The following is a 16,725-nucleotide window of genomic DNA, read 5'->3' on the forward strand; positions in this document are numbered from 1 at the left end:
TAAAATTATAAAATGAAAAGAATGAATTGATTTTTTAATTGATTGATTAAAGAAAAGAAAGATAATTCGCACAAATGAGTTTCTTTTTATAATTTATATGACAATTTTTTAAATTCAAAAGATAGTAAATGCAGAATTTTTTTTTTTCAGAAATTTAATTGAAATTTTTTAATAACAAATAAATGAAATATCCAGCTAATTTGATTATAAAATTTGATGTGTAGGGTTTTTGTTTGTATGATAAAAGAAATGCTATTAAATTTATAATAATAATAATAATCAAATAAACAAATTTTAATTGTTTTGATCAATCTTAGCTACCAACAAGAATATTTTAAATATTAATATAATTATTATAGTGGATTAATCATATATCACTTGCTGATTTTATATAGCAAAATCATTAATAATTCTTGAAGAAGTAGTTGAAAATGAATTTTTTTTAGCATAGTAATGAGCCAAGAAGTTCTTTAAGCAGCGGATTATCTTCGTCTTCTTCATAGTATAGGACTTCATTCTTAGAAGAAACCCCTAAGCATTAAAATTTAAAAGATGAAAGAATAAGAAATATTAAAAGCAAATTATAAAGCATACCTTCTTAGAATAACAAATACGACGACAATAGCATAAATTTATTTAATATTCAGCATTCTTCTTTATCAAGCCAGTCTTATACTTCATAGAATTAAAATATAAATAATATCAACTTGCTTTAGAATCCACTTTATTAATCTAAGTCAAACTCTAATAATTTTATTTAGCCACAACAAAAATCATACCTCGGCACACAAGTAAATATGGAAAGGAAATAAAAAGCTTAAATAAGAGGATCAATTAGAAGCGAAAATGAAGAGGAATAATCACTAATTAGTATGAGAGAAAAAAATGCTCTCTTTTTTGAAGAAGATGAATCTAGAAGAAGGTATTTTTAATTAATTAATTAATTAATTAATTTAAATTTCAAGTATGTTTTTTTAGAAAATTTGATTAATATTTTCAAATTAATTAACTTTTTCTAAATATTTTCACTATATTTTTCCTAATAAATTAATAAAATCATTTTTAAATAAATTAATATATCAATGAAGAAGTTTCACACCATCTTAGTCTTAGTCAAGTTCTAATGAATCGTTTACTAAAAATCAACATGCATAAAAAGCAGGAGGTTTTTTTGGAAATAAACTGTAAGAAATAAAGCTTCGAAGGTTCCAAATAGACGCAGCTAAACTCATTATTGATAGATTGGTTAAAGTATGCTACAAATCTTTCAATGATATTTATGAATACTCTTAGAAAAATAAAAATAGAAACAGCTTTAACAATCCAAATATAAACAAAGCATCAAATCAGGAATATTTTAAATAATAAGCAATACAAAATAATGCTGAGAAAAGTGATAAAGATTTGAAATTAAAAATTGTTAACAATAAAACAAATTAGTTGTAGAACTCCTCATCATTATCTCATCTTCAAAAAAAATTTGAATAGGATATTTGCTTGAGCGATAGAAAATAACATTCAAACAGCTAAAATATCATCCAATAACAATCATAAAATTAATTAAATGAAATAAATTTCACAAATTCTAAAAATAAGTCATAATAAAGTCAAAATAATTCTCAATACTAATCAGATAACCTTAAAATTAATGATAGAAAACTCAGTATTTAAATAAATCTATAGAATTCTAAGCCTTTATATCGCCATATAAGTCCATGTGATAGATTAAGCCACTAAAATACAACTTCATCTTAAATTTCTACTAGAAACAGAAATGTCTCATCAATTATTACGAACAATAATAGTAATACAATATAAAATAACAACAATAATAATTATTCGAGTAGCAGCTTTCATTTTTCTATGAGTCAAAATAATAATTTTAATTGCTCTCCTAGTGGCTAGTTTGGTGTTAGCAATAATTACTAATAAAATTAAAATTAGCAATACTTTTAATAATTGTCGAACAGCTTTAATAATTTAGAATCTAACTTAAGAAGAGCGAGCAGTCATGAGAATAAAATGATTTTAGTAGATAACAGCTTTGAAAATGGATTTAGAAGATAAAAAAGTTCAGAAAAAATCTAATTAATAAATAGCACATAATGTAATTCTTAAGAGAGAAATACAAATAATTCAACATTTTCAAAGATGATCCAGCAATTTAAATCAAATAACAATAAAGGAGGTCATTAAGTTTAACAAAATGTTAAAATAAACAACGAAAATAATTCTTTATTCTCTCACAAGACGAGCTCAGGTTTTTAAAAGCAAAATAATAGCAGTAACACCACAGATAATTAGTATTTAAGACCAAGTCCATAAAGAAAAAGCACTGGCGGATACATACAAAATAATGTTTCTATTCCAAAATCATTTCTCGATTCAAGTCAAAAACCTTTATAAAGACAATCTCATTCTTCTCAGCATCTTAATTCTTACTTTCAAACTTCCTTTTTCAAGCAAAATATAAATGAAGATTCATCAAACAGTTAGCATAACATTCATAATTAAATATAAAACTAATCTCAAAATTAAGATAAGCTCTATGAAAACTGTCTCACAGAGTAAAGTTTTTTTAGAATGAGTACAAATGGCACAAGAAATCCAACTAATAATAACGGAGATCTTTTAAGCGTAAGAATTAACACAAATGAATCTAACAACTATAATTTTGCTAACACGTACACAAACAGAGGATCATACAGAGAAAGTGAGTAAACAAGTGATATTTAATTAACTAGCTCATTTTAGAAAAGCATTAATAATTAGCTTAGACAAGAAATAGAAAACAGAAGATCCTTCAAAAATTAAAAATAAGACAGCTTAGATTGCATATTCGATGATCTCCCTCACAAAAATGCTAAAAAGGGAGGAAGTCTTATAGAATGTGAAGAAGAAGATGAAATGAAAGTTTCATCAATATAAAAGTTAAAATAAGAATTTAATGAAATAATAAAATCTTCTTTCTAAAACGAAGTAAAATCATCAAGTTTCAAAAAAGAAGAACAATAGAAAATAGTTTAATCTACGTAAGTTTTATTTGATTTTTTTTTAGATTTCTTTAATTGCCTATATAAATCTATTGAAAAAAGCAAAAAAATATGGTTATTGATTTAATTAAAATATTTTTCATAAATAGATTTAAATAAAATTAATCAAGCAACCAACCTATAAGATTTAACATCTAATAAGCTTAAATAGTTTTCTATGATTGAAACCGTTTTTATCTTAAAAATTATATTTTTTTGATATAATTTTTACTTAAAATTAGAGAAACAATTTTTTAATTTAGAAATAAGGAATTTTATTTTAAATTTTTCAAAGCAAAGAAAATATTTTTTGAGCAAATAATTTTTTTAAATAAATATCATTTTTAACTTTTTAGTTTAAAATGATTGGCATAAGCTAATTTGTTTAATAATTGATATTGTAAAGAATACATTTTAATTTTTGTAAATAAATAAAAAACACTTAAAAGAAATAGGCTGATAGAAAAAATTTATTTTTGTATTTTATGAAAATAAAATATATTTTTTAATAACTTTAGGTCTAATAGAGTCTCTTTTAATAACGAAAATGAAGAATAGAATAACCACAATATTTATAATTAAAATAATATCTTAAATAGAAATAACAATATTAATAATTCTACTGATTAAAATCAACAAATAGCAAATCAAAATAGTGAATAAAATAATATCAAATAAAAAATATAAGATTAATTTTAAGCATAGCTTATTAAATAATAATAGTTATCTATCGTATAAAGAGGATAGCAAGATGAAAGGAGCTGTATTTCTGCTAGAAATAATACTAGTGCTTTTATTGTTGAAAACCTTCTTAACTAAGAAGAAGTAAAAAGCTTTTCTTGCTATGATGAAGATTTGATCAAATAGCAAGATATTACTATTCAATAACTAAGCACAAAAAATTAAAATGTAGTTGCAGAATAATCAAATTTCAAGGTATTTTGTTAAAAACTTAATAATAAATTATCTTTTATAATTATTACTTTTATTATTTATTTTATAGGATGATCTAATTTTCGATAAAACTGTTCATTCGTTTGATTTCAATCTAAGCTTAAGAGAGAGCGAAAATAATCTTAAGTAAAAATTAAACATGCAGCAAGATTTAATTTAGTCTCCCAATCAAAATTAAGCACATTCAAATCAAAATACATCCTAAAAGCGCTAACTGAACTTACAAGATGAATAAATTGAAATAATATAAGAAAATTAAAATATTTAAAATGAATAACATTTTGATAACATTTAATAAAATATTTCACAATTATAGAGAAAGGAAAATGTTCAATTTAATGGATCGTTTGGGAGATTAAGTGTAGACTCAACTCCTCGAAATAATGAAGATGTGCCTTAACTAGATAATTCTAAGAAACCACTTTCTTACTTTGCAAGATAGCAATCAGATGAAGAAGTAGATGGAAATTAAAATGAAATCTTTTTGCAATAAAATAGTCCAGATAATTAAATAAATAATCATTTAAATTAAAATTAAGAAAATTTAAATTTGAAGGCAGTATAACAAAATGCTTCAAATAAGTTTATGTAGCAATAACAGTAAAATATAGAGGGAGAAGAAGGTGATGAAGAGAGCAGCAGATTTAGTTTTGAATTAAAAAATACTCTGGACGAATTTTAATCTTAACATCATTTGGAACAGATTTTGTTTAATTAAAATAACCAAACAACAAACGAAGACATTAGCATTATAGAGAAAAACAACAAAAGCAACTTTAGCATTTTTATAGATAAAAATGATAGAAATAACATGAGTATTTTTAACAGTAATAATGAAGAGCTGCTAAATACTGTTACAAATAGTTAAATTAATTTGTAGCAGCACAATCTAAATAACTAACATGATAATATTCTCATTGCTTAATCCTTCCCATACTCTTCAAGTGGTCACAATTTTAATAAAAATGAGGTTTAAGATTTTAACGATATTAGCTTTGATTAAAATTAACACCATTTAGTTGAAGAATCTAATAAAAAGTAATATTTTGAAAATACCAAAAAAGCATATTAGGAAGACAATAGTTAAAGGCATTTTGGGGAAACTAAAAAGTAATTATTTATGGACAGTAACCATCATCTCACATAGAGCAATGATAGCAATGATCAAAATAATGATGCAAACTTAATGATTATAACTTAAATCATTTAAGGTAATTCCTTATCATAAGAATGTTTAAGAGCAAATTAACTAAAATAAAAAGAAGAGGGTCTTGAAAAATTCAAACAAAAAATATATTTTAACGATTTAAATGAAGCTGCTTAAAATTAATAGGTAGATTTATTTGATGATGAGTAAATTTTGTTTGAAGCAAATGAATTTACTCCTCCTAGACAAAAAAAGAATAACCCTATTAATTAATATCCTATGCATTCTAATGCTGAAAGCAGTCCTATCATAGACAAAGAGATAGTTTAAGGTGGATTAGGTTTAAAAGTGTTTGAGTTTAGCTTGAAGATGTAAACTATTTTGAAGGCTATTCAGATGAAGAATGTGAGAGAGAGTTTTATATCGATAGTGATTTATTCTTAATTAAAAAGCTATTTAATGAGTGCATATTAATAATAATTATTACAGTAGCAGCTTTAAAACGATCAGCTTCAGGCTTAAAGAGTAGCTCAGATTTAGAATATACCTTATTACTATTAGAGCTAATTTAGCACAATATATGAATAATAAAACGAAACTTGCAGCGATATTCATTAACCACAATCAATTAATGCCAGTAAGTTACTCGACTCAAGAAGTCTTTATGACTCAAAGAGCTTAGAATAATTTAATTTAGAAATGAATAAAGTCACAGTATTCAATTCATTATAATTTACTTAAAATTAAATCTAAAATGCTTCCTCTTAACATATCACTCATTCATCCATTATTGAGAGTAATGTAAATAATTCACAAAATACTACGATCCAATAGCCATCTTAGAACATGTAAAATGTTATGGTAACTTAATAATACAATTGATAAATAGTTAATGATTATTTATATTAAAATAGCATACTGAAATTGTTACTGAGATAGATTCTAATGATAACGGCATCAAACAGTTCTGGGGATTGAGCATAATTTCATCTAAATTACAAAACTAAGTACTTAATTAATTAATTTAATTCTAAATTACTAAAATTTTAAATATTTTTTTATATTTTAAGTTAAAATAGGCATTTAATTGTTGGAAAAATAGTTTAAAAATCAAAGAAAATTAAAATAAAATAAACAATTTAGCAAATGATATTTAAATTTGTTCTTAAAATCAATTAAGAGATGCATTTGATATCCTTAAAAAAACTAATTATCATGAAGATGCTCAAAATTTTAGAGTTAAAATAATCTAACTTTCTCAAACTCTAGAAAGGTTAAAAAATAGTTTCATGAGACAAGCTTTCTTGAATTTAAAGATAAATTCAATTTAAAGAAAAGCGATTTTTGAATAATAAATGAGATATAGTTTGCATTCGGTGATACAAATAGTTTCTAATGCTTAGTAAGATAATATTATTTGGTCTCTTTAATAACTAAAAAAATAAACAATTAACAAAACAAAGCTAATTAATACTATGAATAGAATATTTAAGTAAAAGGTGAATTAAAGATTTTTAGATAAATTAAAATAGGTCTTCGCCTTAAAGAAAAGAAGAGAATTTGCTTTATAACCTGTTTTATTCAATTATAGAAGGTTTAAAAACTAGCTTTTATCTAAATACTTAGAAAGATGGAGAATGCAACTTTATCATAAGTCAAGTCACTTTGATAAATTCACTGCACTGTCTAACTTGTCTAACATCTTTAAATAAAATATTTAAACTTCAATTTAGCTGGCATATAAAAAGATTTAGTTGAATTCTTTAATATCTACAAACAAAGAAAAGTTTTTGAAAAATATCTTATTACAAGTTCTAATCCATGTAGAAAATAAGAAAAAAGAATAAAAATAAATAGCATTTGAAAAAATTGTTAACCTATATACATTTAAGAAGCATAGGGAATCTGTCTTATAAAATTTAATAAAATCTAAAATTATAAAGGAGTAACACAAATACTTTCATTTATTTTATAAGAGAGTTTATGAAAACAAAAACCACGTTTAATTTATTAAGACGGGAATTAAGAGTTTATTATTGATGGGTTAAATTTTGTAAGGAAAAATTAGCTAAAATTTACTTTATGCCTTTAAGTCCATCCAGTTTTTTAATTTAACTAAAAGAAAAATAAGTAGTTAATCTTGCTCAACAATCGATTTGTTAAATAGCGAACATGAGAGCATAAAATAGACTTTAAAAAATTTGAAAAACAACTTGCAGAAAGTTAAAATTGAATCACTCATCAAAGGATTCTCTCATGCGCACTAAAAAATTCAATATAATTTGCAAAAAACAGCTTTCAGGTAAATTAATTAATTTTAATGTGAAAATAATTTTATTTGTTTTTAATTAGAAAAATATTACAAAATTGCAGATAAAAGCAAAAAATATGCAAGGGATTATCAGTTTTGTAAAAATTTTAAGATGAATTAACAAAGAAAAAGTAGAAAGTCTGCTTTGCTAGATTAAAATATCTAATTTAAGATAAACTCTAGCTTAAAAAAAATTAGAAATCATAAAAATAAATATTTTGCATTTTCCTTAAAACTCTGTTGTAAAAGAAACTATAAAACTAAAAAAGAACAGCGCTACTTCAAATTAAAGAAAGAGCTGAATAATACGTTTAGGATAAAAGTAATTTTTATTTCATTTTTCAATAATAAATATATTAAATTTGTTAATTTTTCTTAGGAGATAAAAAACTTATTTATACAGAAAGCTCAATGTTTGTTGTAAAATGTAAATTATTACTTGGTACACTCGACAGAATTTTCAAAAAGAATTTGTATTAATATCCATTTTAGTTGATATATGGATGTTAACCTTAAAAATATATAGCAGCATTGTAATTTTACTAAAATATTGCAAATTAAGCTTAAAAAACAAATAACCTGAACCAAAACAAAAAGTAGAAGACTTAATTTAATCAAAATTAGTAGCAATAAAACCAGGTTCAAAAAAACTTTCATGCATCAAACCTGCTAAATTTAAGTAAAAGTAAGAGTCCTATGAAAAAAATATAAGAGCAACATAATGTAAAGCATGAAATAATCAAAAATCTAGTAAACAAAAATGATGAATAATCAAAATAACAAAATTCTCAAACGAATAACAACAATAAAAAAGACTAACTTACAAGCTAAAAGGGCAGAGTAAACTAAAATTTATTAAAAGCCCAATAAAATTAAATTTAAGCTCAAAATGATCAAGAAAAAAATAAACCTAAAACCTCCTAATCACAAATCATCCCTAGTTAAAATCGCAATTAAAACAGTTAGTTGTCTAATATAAATGCTTTTAAAAGCTAAATAATAACACCAACTAATTTAAATTAGTAAGCTCAGTCTATGAATAATATAATTTATTAAGGATTTAGCTTAAACTAAATTGAAAGTAATGATAAAGTTGAAGATCTAAGCTTGAGCAGTAAAGGAAAATGTATAACTTTTGGAGGTAGCAGCAGTCCTAAACAAAGAGATTTCTAAAATAAATAAAATACTTCTATACCAAATATAAATAATATCAGCAATTTTATGTTAAACTAGAGTCCTAATAGCACTGAAAGGATTATTACGTCTTCATCAAATATTAAATCTCCTTAAAATAGTAATTCCAATAAACAATAAGTAGTTTATGACATATAAAAATAATAACAACATTAAATTAATTTAAATAGTAATTAAAAGCAACTACCTTACTTTTAACATAACAGAAACTATAGTAGTGGAAGTATTCCATCTTCCTTACCTATAACAAATACTTCAATGAACTAATCTTCCTCAATTATTTTATACAACAGCAACAACACATAAAATTAAAATTAGTATAACTGAAAGCAAAAAAATAAAATTAAATAAATATTTAATAATAAAAATAATACATCTAAAATGCTTTAAAATATTTCAATTAAATATGCATACTAAATAAATAAAATAACTAACTTGCAGTTAATTAAAATATTATTTAAATAAAACTGTTTTATTTATATCATAATCCAATTATTTGTAATAGTTATAAGAACAATTATCAGTAAATAAAAGTATAATTATTTTTTATATAACTTTTTATTTTGCATCTCTTTTACAAGCTATTCATTATCTTAATAAATAAAAGGTTATTATTAAAACCAATTAGATCTGAGTGTTGGATAACAAAACAAAAAATTAATTATTAAGTGCTTGTTATATTTTAAATCAATCATTTTTTGTATTTATCTATCTATCAAATGCTTTAAGAAAAATTTTTCAATTAATGAAGACTTGTAAATTAAATTATTTTAAATGTAATGAAACTAAACTACTGTAAAGATAATTCAGAAATTTCTACAAGTTACTAGGTATTTAGTAAATTTTTCATAATTCTATTCAAATTGAATTATAAATAATTAAATTGGCCTAATTAAATTTAAAATATTTTTCAAAGTTTAGATAAGAATTTTATCTTCATTTTTTAAAATACACTTAATAACAAAAGAATGAGAGTTAATATAATATTATCAATTTAAATGTATATTCATTCATAAATTAAAAAGTAGAATGGCTTGAATAAACTATGATTGAGATACAAAATAAAAGCCTAAATTATTTTTATTTTTTGATGAAAATTCTAAAATTATTAATTAATTAATAAAAACTCTAAAAACTTGTTAAGTGTTTCTTATGATTGATTCCGAGGTATATTTTGTTAAAAATAAAACCTCAATAATTTTTATAAAGTTCCTCTTACTATTTACAAGTTTATCTGGTTTTATGGAAATTAAAATTTTTATCTTTAGTTAAATCACTTGCCTATTATCAATATTTAATCGTTAGGATTGACAAAAAAATCTATATTTATTTTTTAAGTCTTTACATAGTTAGTAATGAAAAATATTAATTTCCTTTTTTTATAATAATGATTTATTTATAATAAATAATAAGTTGTTTACTTTCATAATATTTTTTATTAAAAATGTTTATTTTTACTCGTATTAAAAATACCAAAGCAGAGAGCAAATTATTGATTATCATACATAATTTATTACTTTAATGTACAAATTAAAATTATTAATATTTGGGAACTAAAATATAATTAACTTAAAATCATTTTTATCTGAGTTAGTAGCTAGTTGGTTTTATTTATTTAACTCAATCATTTTATCGAATTATTTTCTTCTATTTTAATATTGTAATAAATACATATTTTACAAATTTAATAGAAGGCTTCCATAATTTCTTCTTATTCATAGTTTGATTTGACCAAAATTAGCTTATTTGTTTCAGCAAAATTAATTTAATCTTCCATTAATACTTTTTGATTTGTCCCGTAACACAATAATATAATTTATTAATTTTTATTTTTTTCATTTTGTAAGCTATTTTTTGATAATTAAAGATACATCTCGAGGTCTTTTAAATCATTATAATTGTTATTAAATACTAAAACAGCCTGATGTGAAGAATTTTTCAATAACATTTTGGTTATTGGAAAAGCATATTCAATTGAAAGAGTATCATGTAAACAAAATTAAAACTCAATATCTTAAATATTCTGAGACGTAAATGCATAATATTAAAAGTCTTCCTTTTTACTCACTTTCATGATAAATAAAGACTTACCTGCCATAGGAGGTCCTATAAACAACAAATTAAAACTGTTCTATTTTTTTTTTAAAGAGCTTAATTATTATTATGAAAAAATAAAATTTTAAATTTTAAAGTCTTTGCTATATTTTTTGATAATAAATTCATAAACTTAATTTATATTCCTTTAATCAGGATTAGAATTTATCATATTATTAATAATTAAATCGTATAATTAGTATCTTAGAATATCTTTATTAAAAAAAGACAAATCCAACTTTTTTTATCTATTTCTCCTATAATCAGAAGCTTCATCAAAGCTAATTTAAATTCCTAGTAATTCAAGAAAGACTATTCCTAATGAATAAATATCAGTTTTATTCGTGATTTTATGCACATTTCTATCACTTAAGAGAGATTCTGGAGAAATGTATTTGAAAGTTCCTCCATTGCATTATGATATGTAAGATTTATCTACATCTAATAAAGTTGAAAGGTTAAAGTCAGAAAATTTTGCTTTAAGATTACAATCTAAAAGAATGTTATCAGGCCTAATGTCGAAGTGAATTATCCTATTTTCTTCAAGCGTTTTTATTCCTTCTAATAATTAAAGCATTAAATCTATTATCACCTAAATATATTGTTTTTCATTTAAAAATTATTTCAAAGAGCATTAAGCTAACTCCATCACAATTGCAATAACATTAGTTGTTTAAACTACTTAATAAATTTGTAAAGCGTAACCTTTTAATTATATTTTTTTTTGTATTTCAATCTCATTAAGCACTTGTATTTTAGTATATTCGTTCTCAATTTTCATTAACTTCACTGCAACTTTTTTCAAATCCTTTTCGATTAGCTATTGATTCTTAATAGAATCCTATTAAACGCTAGCTTCATAAACTACTCCAAAATTCCCTTCGCCAATTTATCTTTCAATGTTATAACCTTCTTTGCTTAATTTTTAAAATATTTATTTAAATTGCTCTTAACTCAATTTATTTGAGCATTTTGTACTCAATTCTAATATTCTTTTGTTTTAGTTTCCCATTTTATTCTCTTTATATTTTTTAATTAGAAATTTTAATATTTTTAAATTTTGTAAGTGTTTATTTATCTGTTTTAAAATTATTGATAATATAAATTCTCTTTCTTTTTCAGTCTTTAATTACTTCAATTTTTTTTTAACAATGGATAGGAGGCACTTAAATAAATTTTTTTTTTCAATAGTTTTTTATATTTAATTTTAAATAAGATATAAAATGTTTTATTACAATAAATAATAGGTTAAAAAGTGGTATTTAACCAATAACTTAAGATTAATTTGGGAATATATAAGGATTAATAATTAATTAATAAATTATTTGGTTTTATAAAATTGAAAATGAGCAATCAAAAGAATTTATCTAAAAAATTTACAGTTGTTTAAAGTAAAAAAAGCTAAAGAAATTTATCAGCATCCTCAAAATAAATAGAAGGTTTAAGAATTACTCAAGATGAAGATAACAATAACGTTAATCTCAATTAAAAATCACTGCACGAAGCTGTAACTACTAAAACTATTAAAATTTAACATTTATTACAAATATTATGACTTTAAAAATCCATTTTATAATTTATAAAAATGATTGAAAAGAGGGAATTGATTAATTAAATTTTTTGAAAAAGCTTATTTATGAGTATCTGTCTAAAACCAAAATGGAGGGAATATTATTAAATGCTTTAAAATCAACGATTAAAGACGATCTAATCCCAAAAAATCCATATTGCAGCATGAGTAGATCTTTGATTGCTTCCAACTTAAAAAGCGATTTAGTTGCTAATTTTGAAAATTTAGCTAAGCTGTTCAGAAAAAACCCAGTGGCTAAAGAAGGACCATATAAATTGACATCTGTGAGCTTTTAAAATACAACCAAAATATATGGTTTGAAACATATTCTAGAGCTCATAGATATGCCAAGATTTTCATTATTTTTTGATGCGATAGATGACTTACTACCAGACTATAAAATAGATAGCAATAATGTTGTTATAAATATATCTAATAGCATTAGTGGAGGACTTATCTTTAAAAGCGAGTTATTTCCTTATGCAAGTTCTCATTCAAAAGATTTGGAGATCTTTTGTGAAGTTTTCATCACTTGTGGATCAGTAGAACAAGCTATAGATTCCTATGCAAAATTCGTACAATATTCTAACCACAAATATAAAATTTAAAAAAGCTTAATGAAATTATTTTTTCTTTGTAAAAAGTCAAAAAAGAGAAAAGCTAATAACATAATTTTAAAAAAATTAGATTTTGTAAGATATAATAAGCATTTGTGATTAGTAGAATTAACATATCATCAAAGAGTTTGTATTCTATTCTTATAATTAAGAGGCCTCTAAGAAATATGAAAAAAAGGGGTAATAAACTAATTTATTTGTTTGACAAAGTAAGTTCAAGTAAAGTATAAATAAAAAAGTTGGGAAATTTAAGACATCATCACTGACTAAAACTCATTTATGTCTGATATTAAGAGATATGTCTAAAACCAATAATAAATATATTTCAAAGGATATATGAAAGTTATAAGATTTGAAGATGGAGATCGTTTACAGGGAGACGAGTAAGACAACACTAGTGCATATCTCTCAAGGCCAGCCTCAAATAGTATGCTCGAGAGGCATGGTGAAACAAGAGGAAGGAGGAATAATACCTCTTTGAATAAAAATTTATACCAGTACATAGAAGTTTACAAAAGTTACAATTTGCATTTCACAAAAAACTAATTTAATAAGCAGGAAATATTTAGCTTCGGTGCTTAACCTCTAGGTAAAATTTTTTTAGTAATGCTGTAATTTAAATTCAATAATAAAATAAATAGGTAGTTTACTTAAAGGTGTTTTTGTTAGTTAGGAAGGTAAGTTAATTTATTTATAAAATAAAATAAATAATTCTGATTCATTAAATTAATTAAAATGATAAAATTTTACTTTAATATTTTTTATTCATAAATTTTAATTTAAAATAGCTTGTGTCGATTATGCAAAATTCTTCTATCAACCTACACAAAGCTATTTTAATTCAAAGGATTTTGGTAAATTTGTTGATAGCTAGCTTCGTTTAGTTTACAAATATTGGTAAGATCAAAATATTATGGCTTGTAGTTGGGAATTACTTTATATGGCTTTAGCAGTGCAAGATGATGATTTAAGAAGAAATTTGGTTGATAGCATAATTTAGATTTTGAGTTCGGATTTATCTGGTCTTGTTGCTCTCTCTAAGTCAAACTAGATAATTAGAGCAATCATGGAACTTTATAATGATACATCAACTAACAACCTCAAATCTATTATAATTTCATCTTATAAAGTATATAAATAGAAACTGCTTTCTATCTATGCCAAAGCTTCAAATAGTGATATTCTGAGAAATAGAGAATTTGTTTATTTATTGTTTAAGGAAATAGAAGATGAGCATGGAGAAATGAATTTCTCAAAGAAAACAACGCTTGTATTGAAAACTCTACACACAGTAACAAAATACACTGGCTAAGGAAATCTCCAACAAGTTGGATCTCTAGTTAAAAATGTACCTGATTACATCAACTAAACACTGAAAAAAAGAAAGTTTATAAGTGAGAACGAAGACACGTTTATAACTTATGATTAGTTTTTGGAAAAAAAGTAAATTTACAAAGTGCTTGATGTTAAATCTGATGTCCTAGAATTTAAAAGATCAGCACAAGGAAGAGATTTATAAACATAAGATATTGAAGATAAGCTAATATTAACTTATTTTGATAAATATGATGTATACGATACTTTATATGTCATCCTAAGAGAAATATTTTTTGGTCAACAATTACCAAACCCTATTCCTTCTGTTATACTAAAAGTAGAAGCTAAGGCTTTAAAATATTAAATTTTTGAAGTCAAAGGAACCAAAGTAATTCTTTCTTTTTTTATTTATTTTATAATAATTTTAAAAATTATTTTTTTAAAAAAATTTTATTTAAATACAAATAAATTTTATAGTTTAGTTGAGATTATTTAGCCTATACTTAGATATTTTCTCAAATATATTTAATAAATTATAAAATTTTTAGTTTTTTTAAGGATTCTAGATTATTTTTTAATTATATTTATTATTTTTTTTTATCTCTTTAAAATGATAAATTTTAATAATTTGAGGATTTTTTTAGCATTTAGGATACTTTATATAGTTAAATGTGATTTAAATTTAAAATTATTTTCTGTATTTTAAGCAATAATTAATTTTCATTCTTATATAAAATAGATAGCTGAGACAGTTTTAAGAGAATTTGATGAAAGTGATTAGGTAGATTCTTCTGTAATCAAGAATGCAACACCAAATGTGTATTAATATAGTATGATAATATTTTATTTAAAAATATCTTTTAATTCAAAATTATTTTTTAATTCAGGAAGTTAGAAAATGAGCTTAGAAAAATTAAACCCAGTTTATGGACTAAAAGATGCTCTAGCTTATACAGCATTCGATGAGATGTCAATGAGATATAAATTTTTGAAAGGCTGGCTTGATATATCCAAAACTCCTTTGAAAAGGAGAGTTCCAGAAGCCTATCAACTTGATAATTTTATCGCTGTTTCTACTTATAATCTATTTTAACACTCATAAATCACAAAGAGACCTTATATCGAATGGAATTTTTGTTAAGATATTGTAATTAGAGGCCCTAATGAAATTTAGGCTCAAAATATCTTCTATGATTTATTGCTAACTTACGTATTGTGGTTGAATAATGAATCTAATCTAGTTGTGATAGGATTTTTTACAGAATCAGTAAAATGTTTATTTATCATTCAATAAACTTAACTAAAATAAAAATAATTAAAAAGGAAAGAATAAAACCTGTACTTACTATAGAAAACATACTGAAAGATTAAAATAGTGATGGAATAAGATTTTAATTAGCCAAAATATTTGATGAAGGTGAAAGAATATACTTGAAATTTATCACAGACTACGACTAAAGATTCAAAGTAGTTGTTATGAGTATAAATTTTATCTTCCTGGGAGAAGGTAATATGGAACCAAAAAGTCTGTTAAATACAGATAACCCAGATACCTACTTAAGAGTTTTCTTTGAGAAAGATGCCATTCTAAAGTGGTATAAAATATTTGAATACAAAGATAAGTATGTAAAAAAACTAATTGTCAAAGAGTAGAAAAGACTTTTTTATATCGGTTCTTTAAATATGGCAATGAAATTAGAGCTTTGTAAAATATATATTAATTACGAATAGCCAAGATACTTTATAAGAGCCTTTAGAATTCTTTATTCCATGACAGAATAGCTTTTTAATTTCAGCAAAGAAGCTGAAAACTTTATTCTAATTTTTTCATATATTTTATCAAAGTAACCATCACAAATAGGTTTTCCAAACCAGCAAAACCAAAAAAAGTATAATCTAGAAAACATTAAAGCCTACTTCTATGAATGGAATGAGTATTTATTTAATTTCTTTCTTTCTTTCATTCATTTATTTAATTTATTTCTTTCTTTCTTTCATTCATTCATTTATTTATTTAATTTATTTTTTTCATTCATTTATTTATTTATTCATTCATTCATTTATCTTATTTATTATTATATTTATTTTAATTTAAATTTAATCTTTATTAATGATTTTTAAATTGAATTAAAATATAAAAAAGATCTCTTAAGAAGCTTTTATACAACTATGATAACATTTATTTTGAGAGTTTGAGCCCTACAGTAGTTAATTAATTGAATATTCTTGAATTAGCTTTCGACTCAAAGAGTAAAAAAATTAAAGACTACCAAAACCCACTATTAAAAATAGCAGGAATCTGCTCTATAATGGGTATGAGAATAGCAATTTAATTATAAAATTCTTATTTAAAATTTTTTTATTAATTAAAAGCTGACTCATTGATATTGACTCACAAAAATCTTTTATCTGATGACTATGATTTTGATATTCTTTGGGGTTGAATTATCCAAGATTGCCAAGCATTTTACTAATATTTCCATGAAAAT

At 23.0% G+C, this 16,725-nt stretch overlaps 3 protein-coding genes across 3 annotated transcripts; all 3 read left to right on the plus strand. All coding sequences in view use genetic code 6, as the record gives it.

The window, feature by feature from the left end:
- Positions 1–431: 431 nt before the first annotated feature.
- On the plus strand, positions 432–8,965 carry TTHERM_00158260 (hypothetical protein; the record flags this gene model as incomplete). The annotated part of the gene is made up of 8 exons (XM_001009754.2): positions 432–922; positions 1,089–3,032; positions 3,551–3,968; positions 4,036–5,994; positions 6,048–6,140; positions 6,204–7,435; positions 7,486–7,766; positions 7,824–8,965. The coding sequence occupies 8 exons, from the start codon at positions 432–434 to the stop codon at positions 8,963–8,965; spliced, it is 7,560 nt and encodes a 2,519-aa protein (XP_001009754.2).
- Positions 8,966–10,710: 1,745 nt separating this feature from the next.
- On the plus strand, positions 10,711–11,259 carry TTHERM_000158239 (hypothetical protein; the record flags this gene model as incomplete). The annotated part of the gene is made up of 1 exon (XM_012796039.1): positions 10,711–11,259. The coding sequence occupies one exon, from the start codon at positions 10,711–10,713 to the stop codon at positions 11,257–11,259; it is 549 nt and encodes a 182-aa protein (XP_012651493.1).
- An 818-nt stretch (positions 11,260–12,077) lies between these two features.
- TTHERM_00158240 (hypothetical protein) lies at positions 12,078–16,680 on the plus strand (the record flags this gene model as incomplete). The annotated part of the gene is made up of 11 exons (XM_001009752.2): positions 12,078–12,239; positions 12,362–12,877; positions 12,990–13,099; positions 13,159–13,508; positions 13,561–13,596; positions 13,708–14,624; positions 14,976–15,066; positions 15,124–15,503; positions 15,560–16,170; positions 16,380–16,549; positions 16,610–16,680. 11 exons carry the CDS (start codon positions 12,078–12,080, stop codon positions 16,678–16,680), a joined length of 3,414 nt encoding a protein of 1,137 aa, XP_001009752.2.
- Positions 16,681–16,725: the final 45 nt, after the last annotated feature.

This window comes from Tetrahymena thermophila (assembly GCF_000189635.1).
Source record: "Tetrahymena thermophila SB210 genomic scaffold scf_8254776, whole genome shotgun sequence".
NCBI lineage: Eukaryota > Ciliophora > Oligohymenophorea > Hymenostomatida > Tetrahymenidae > Tetrahymena > Tetrahymena thermophila.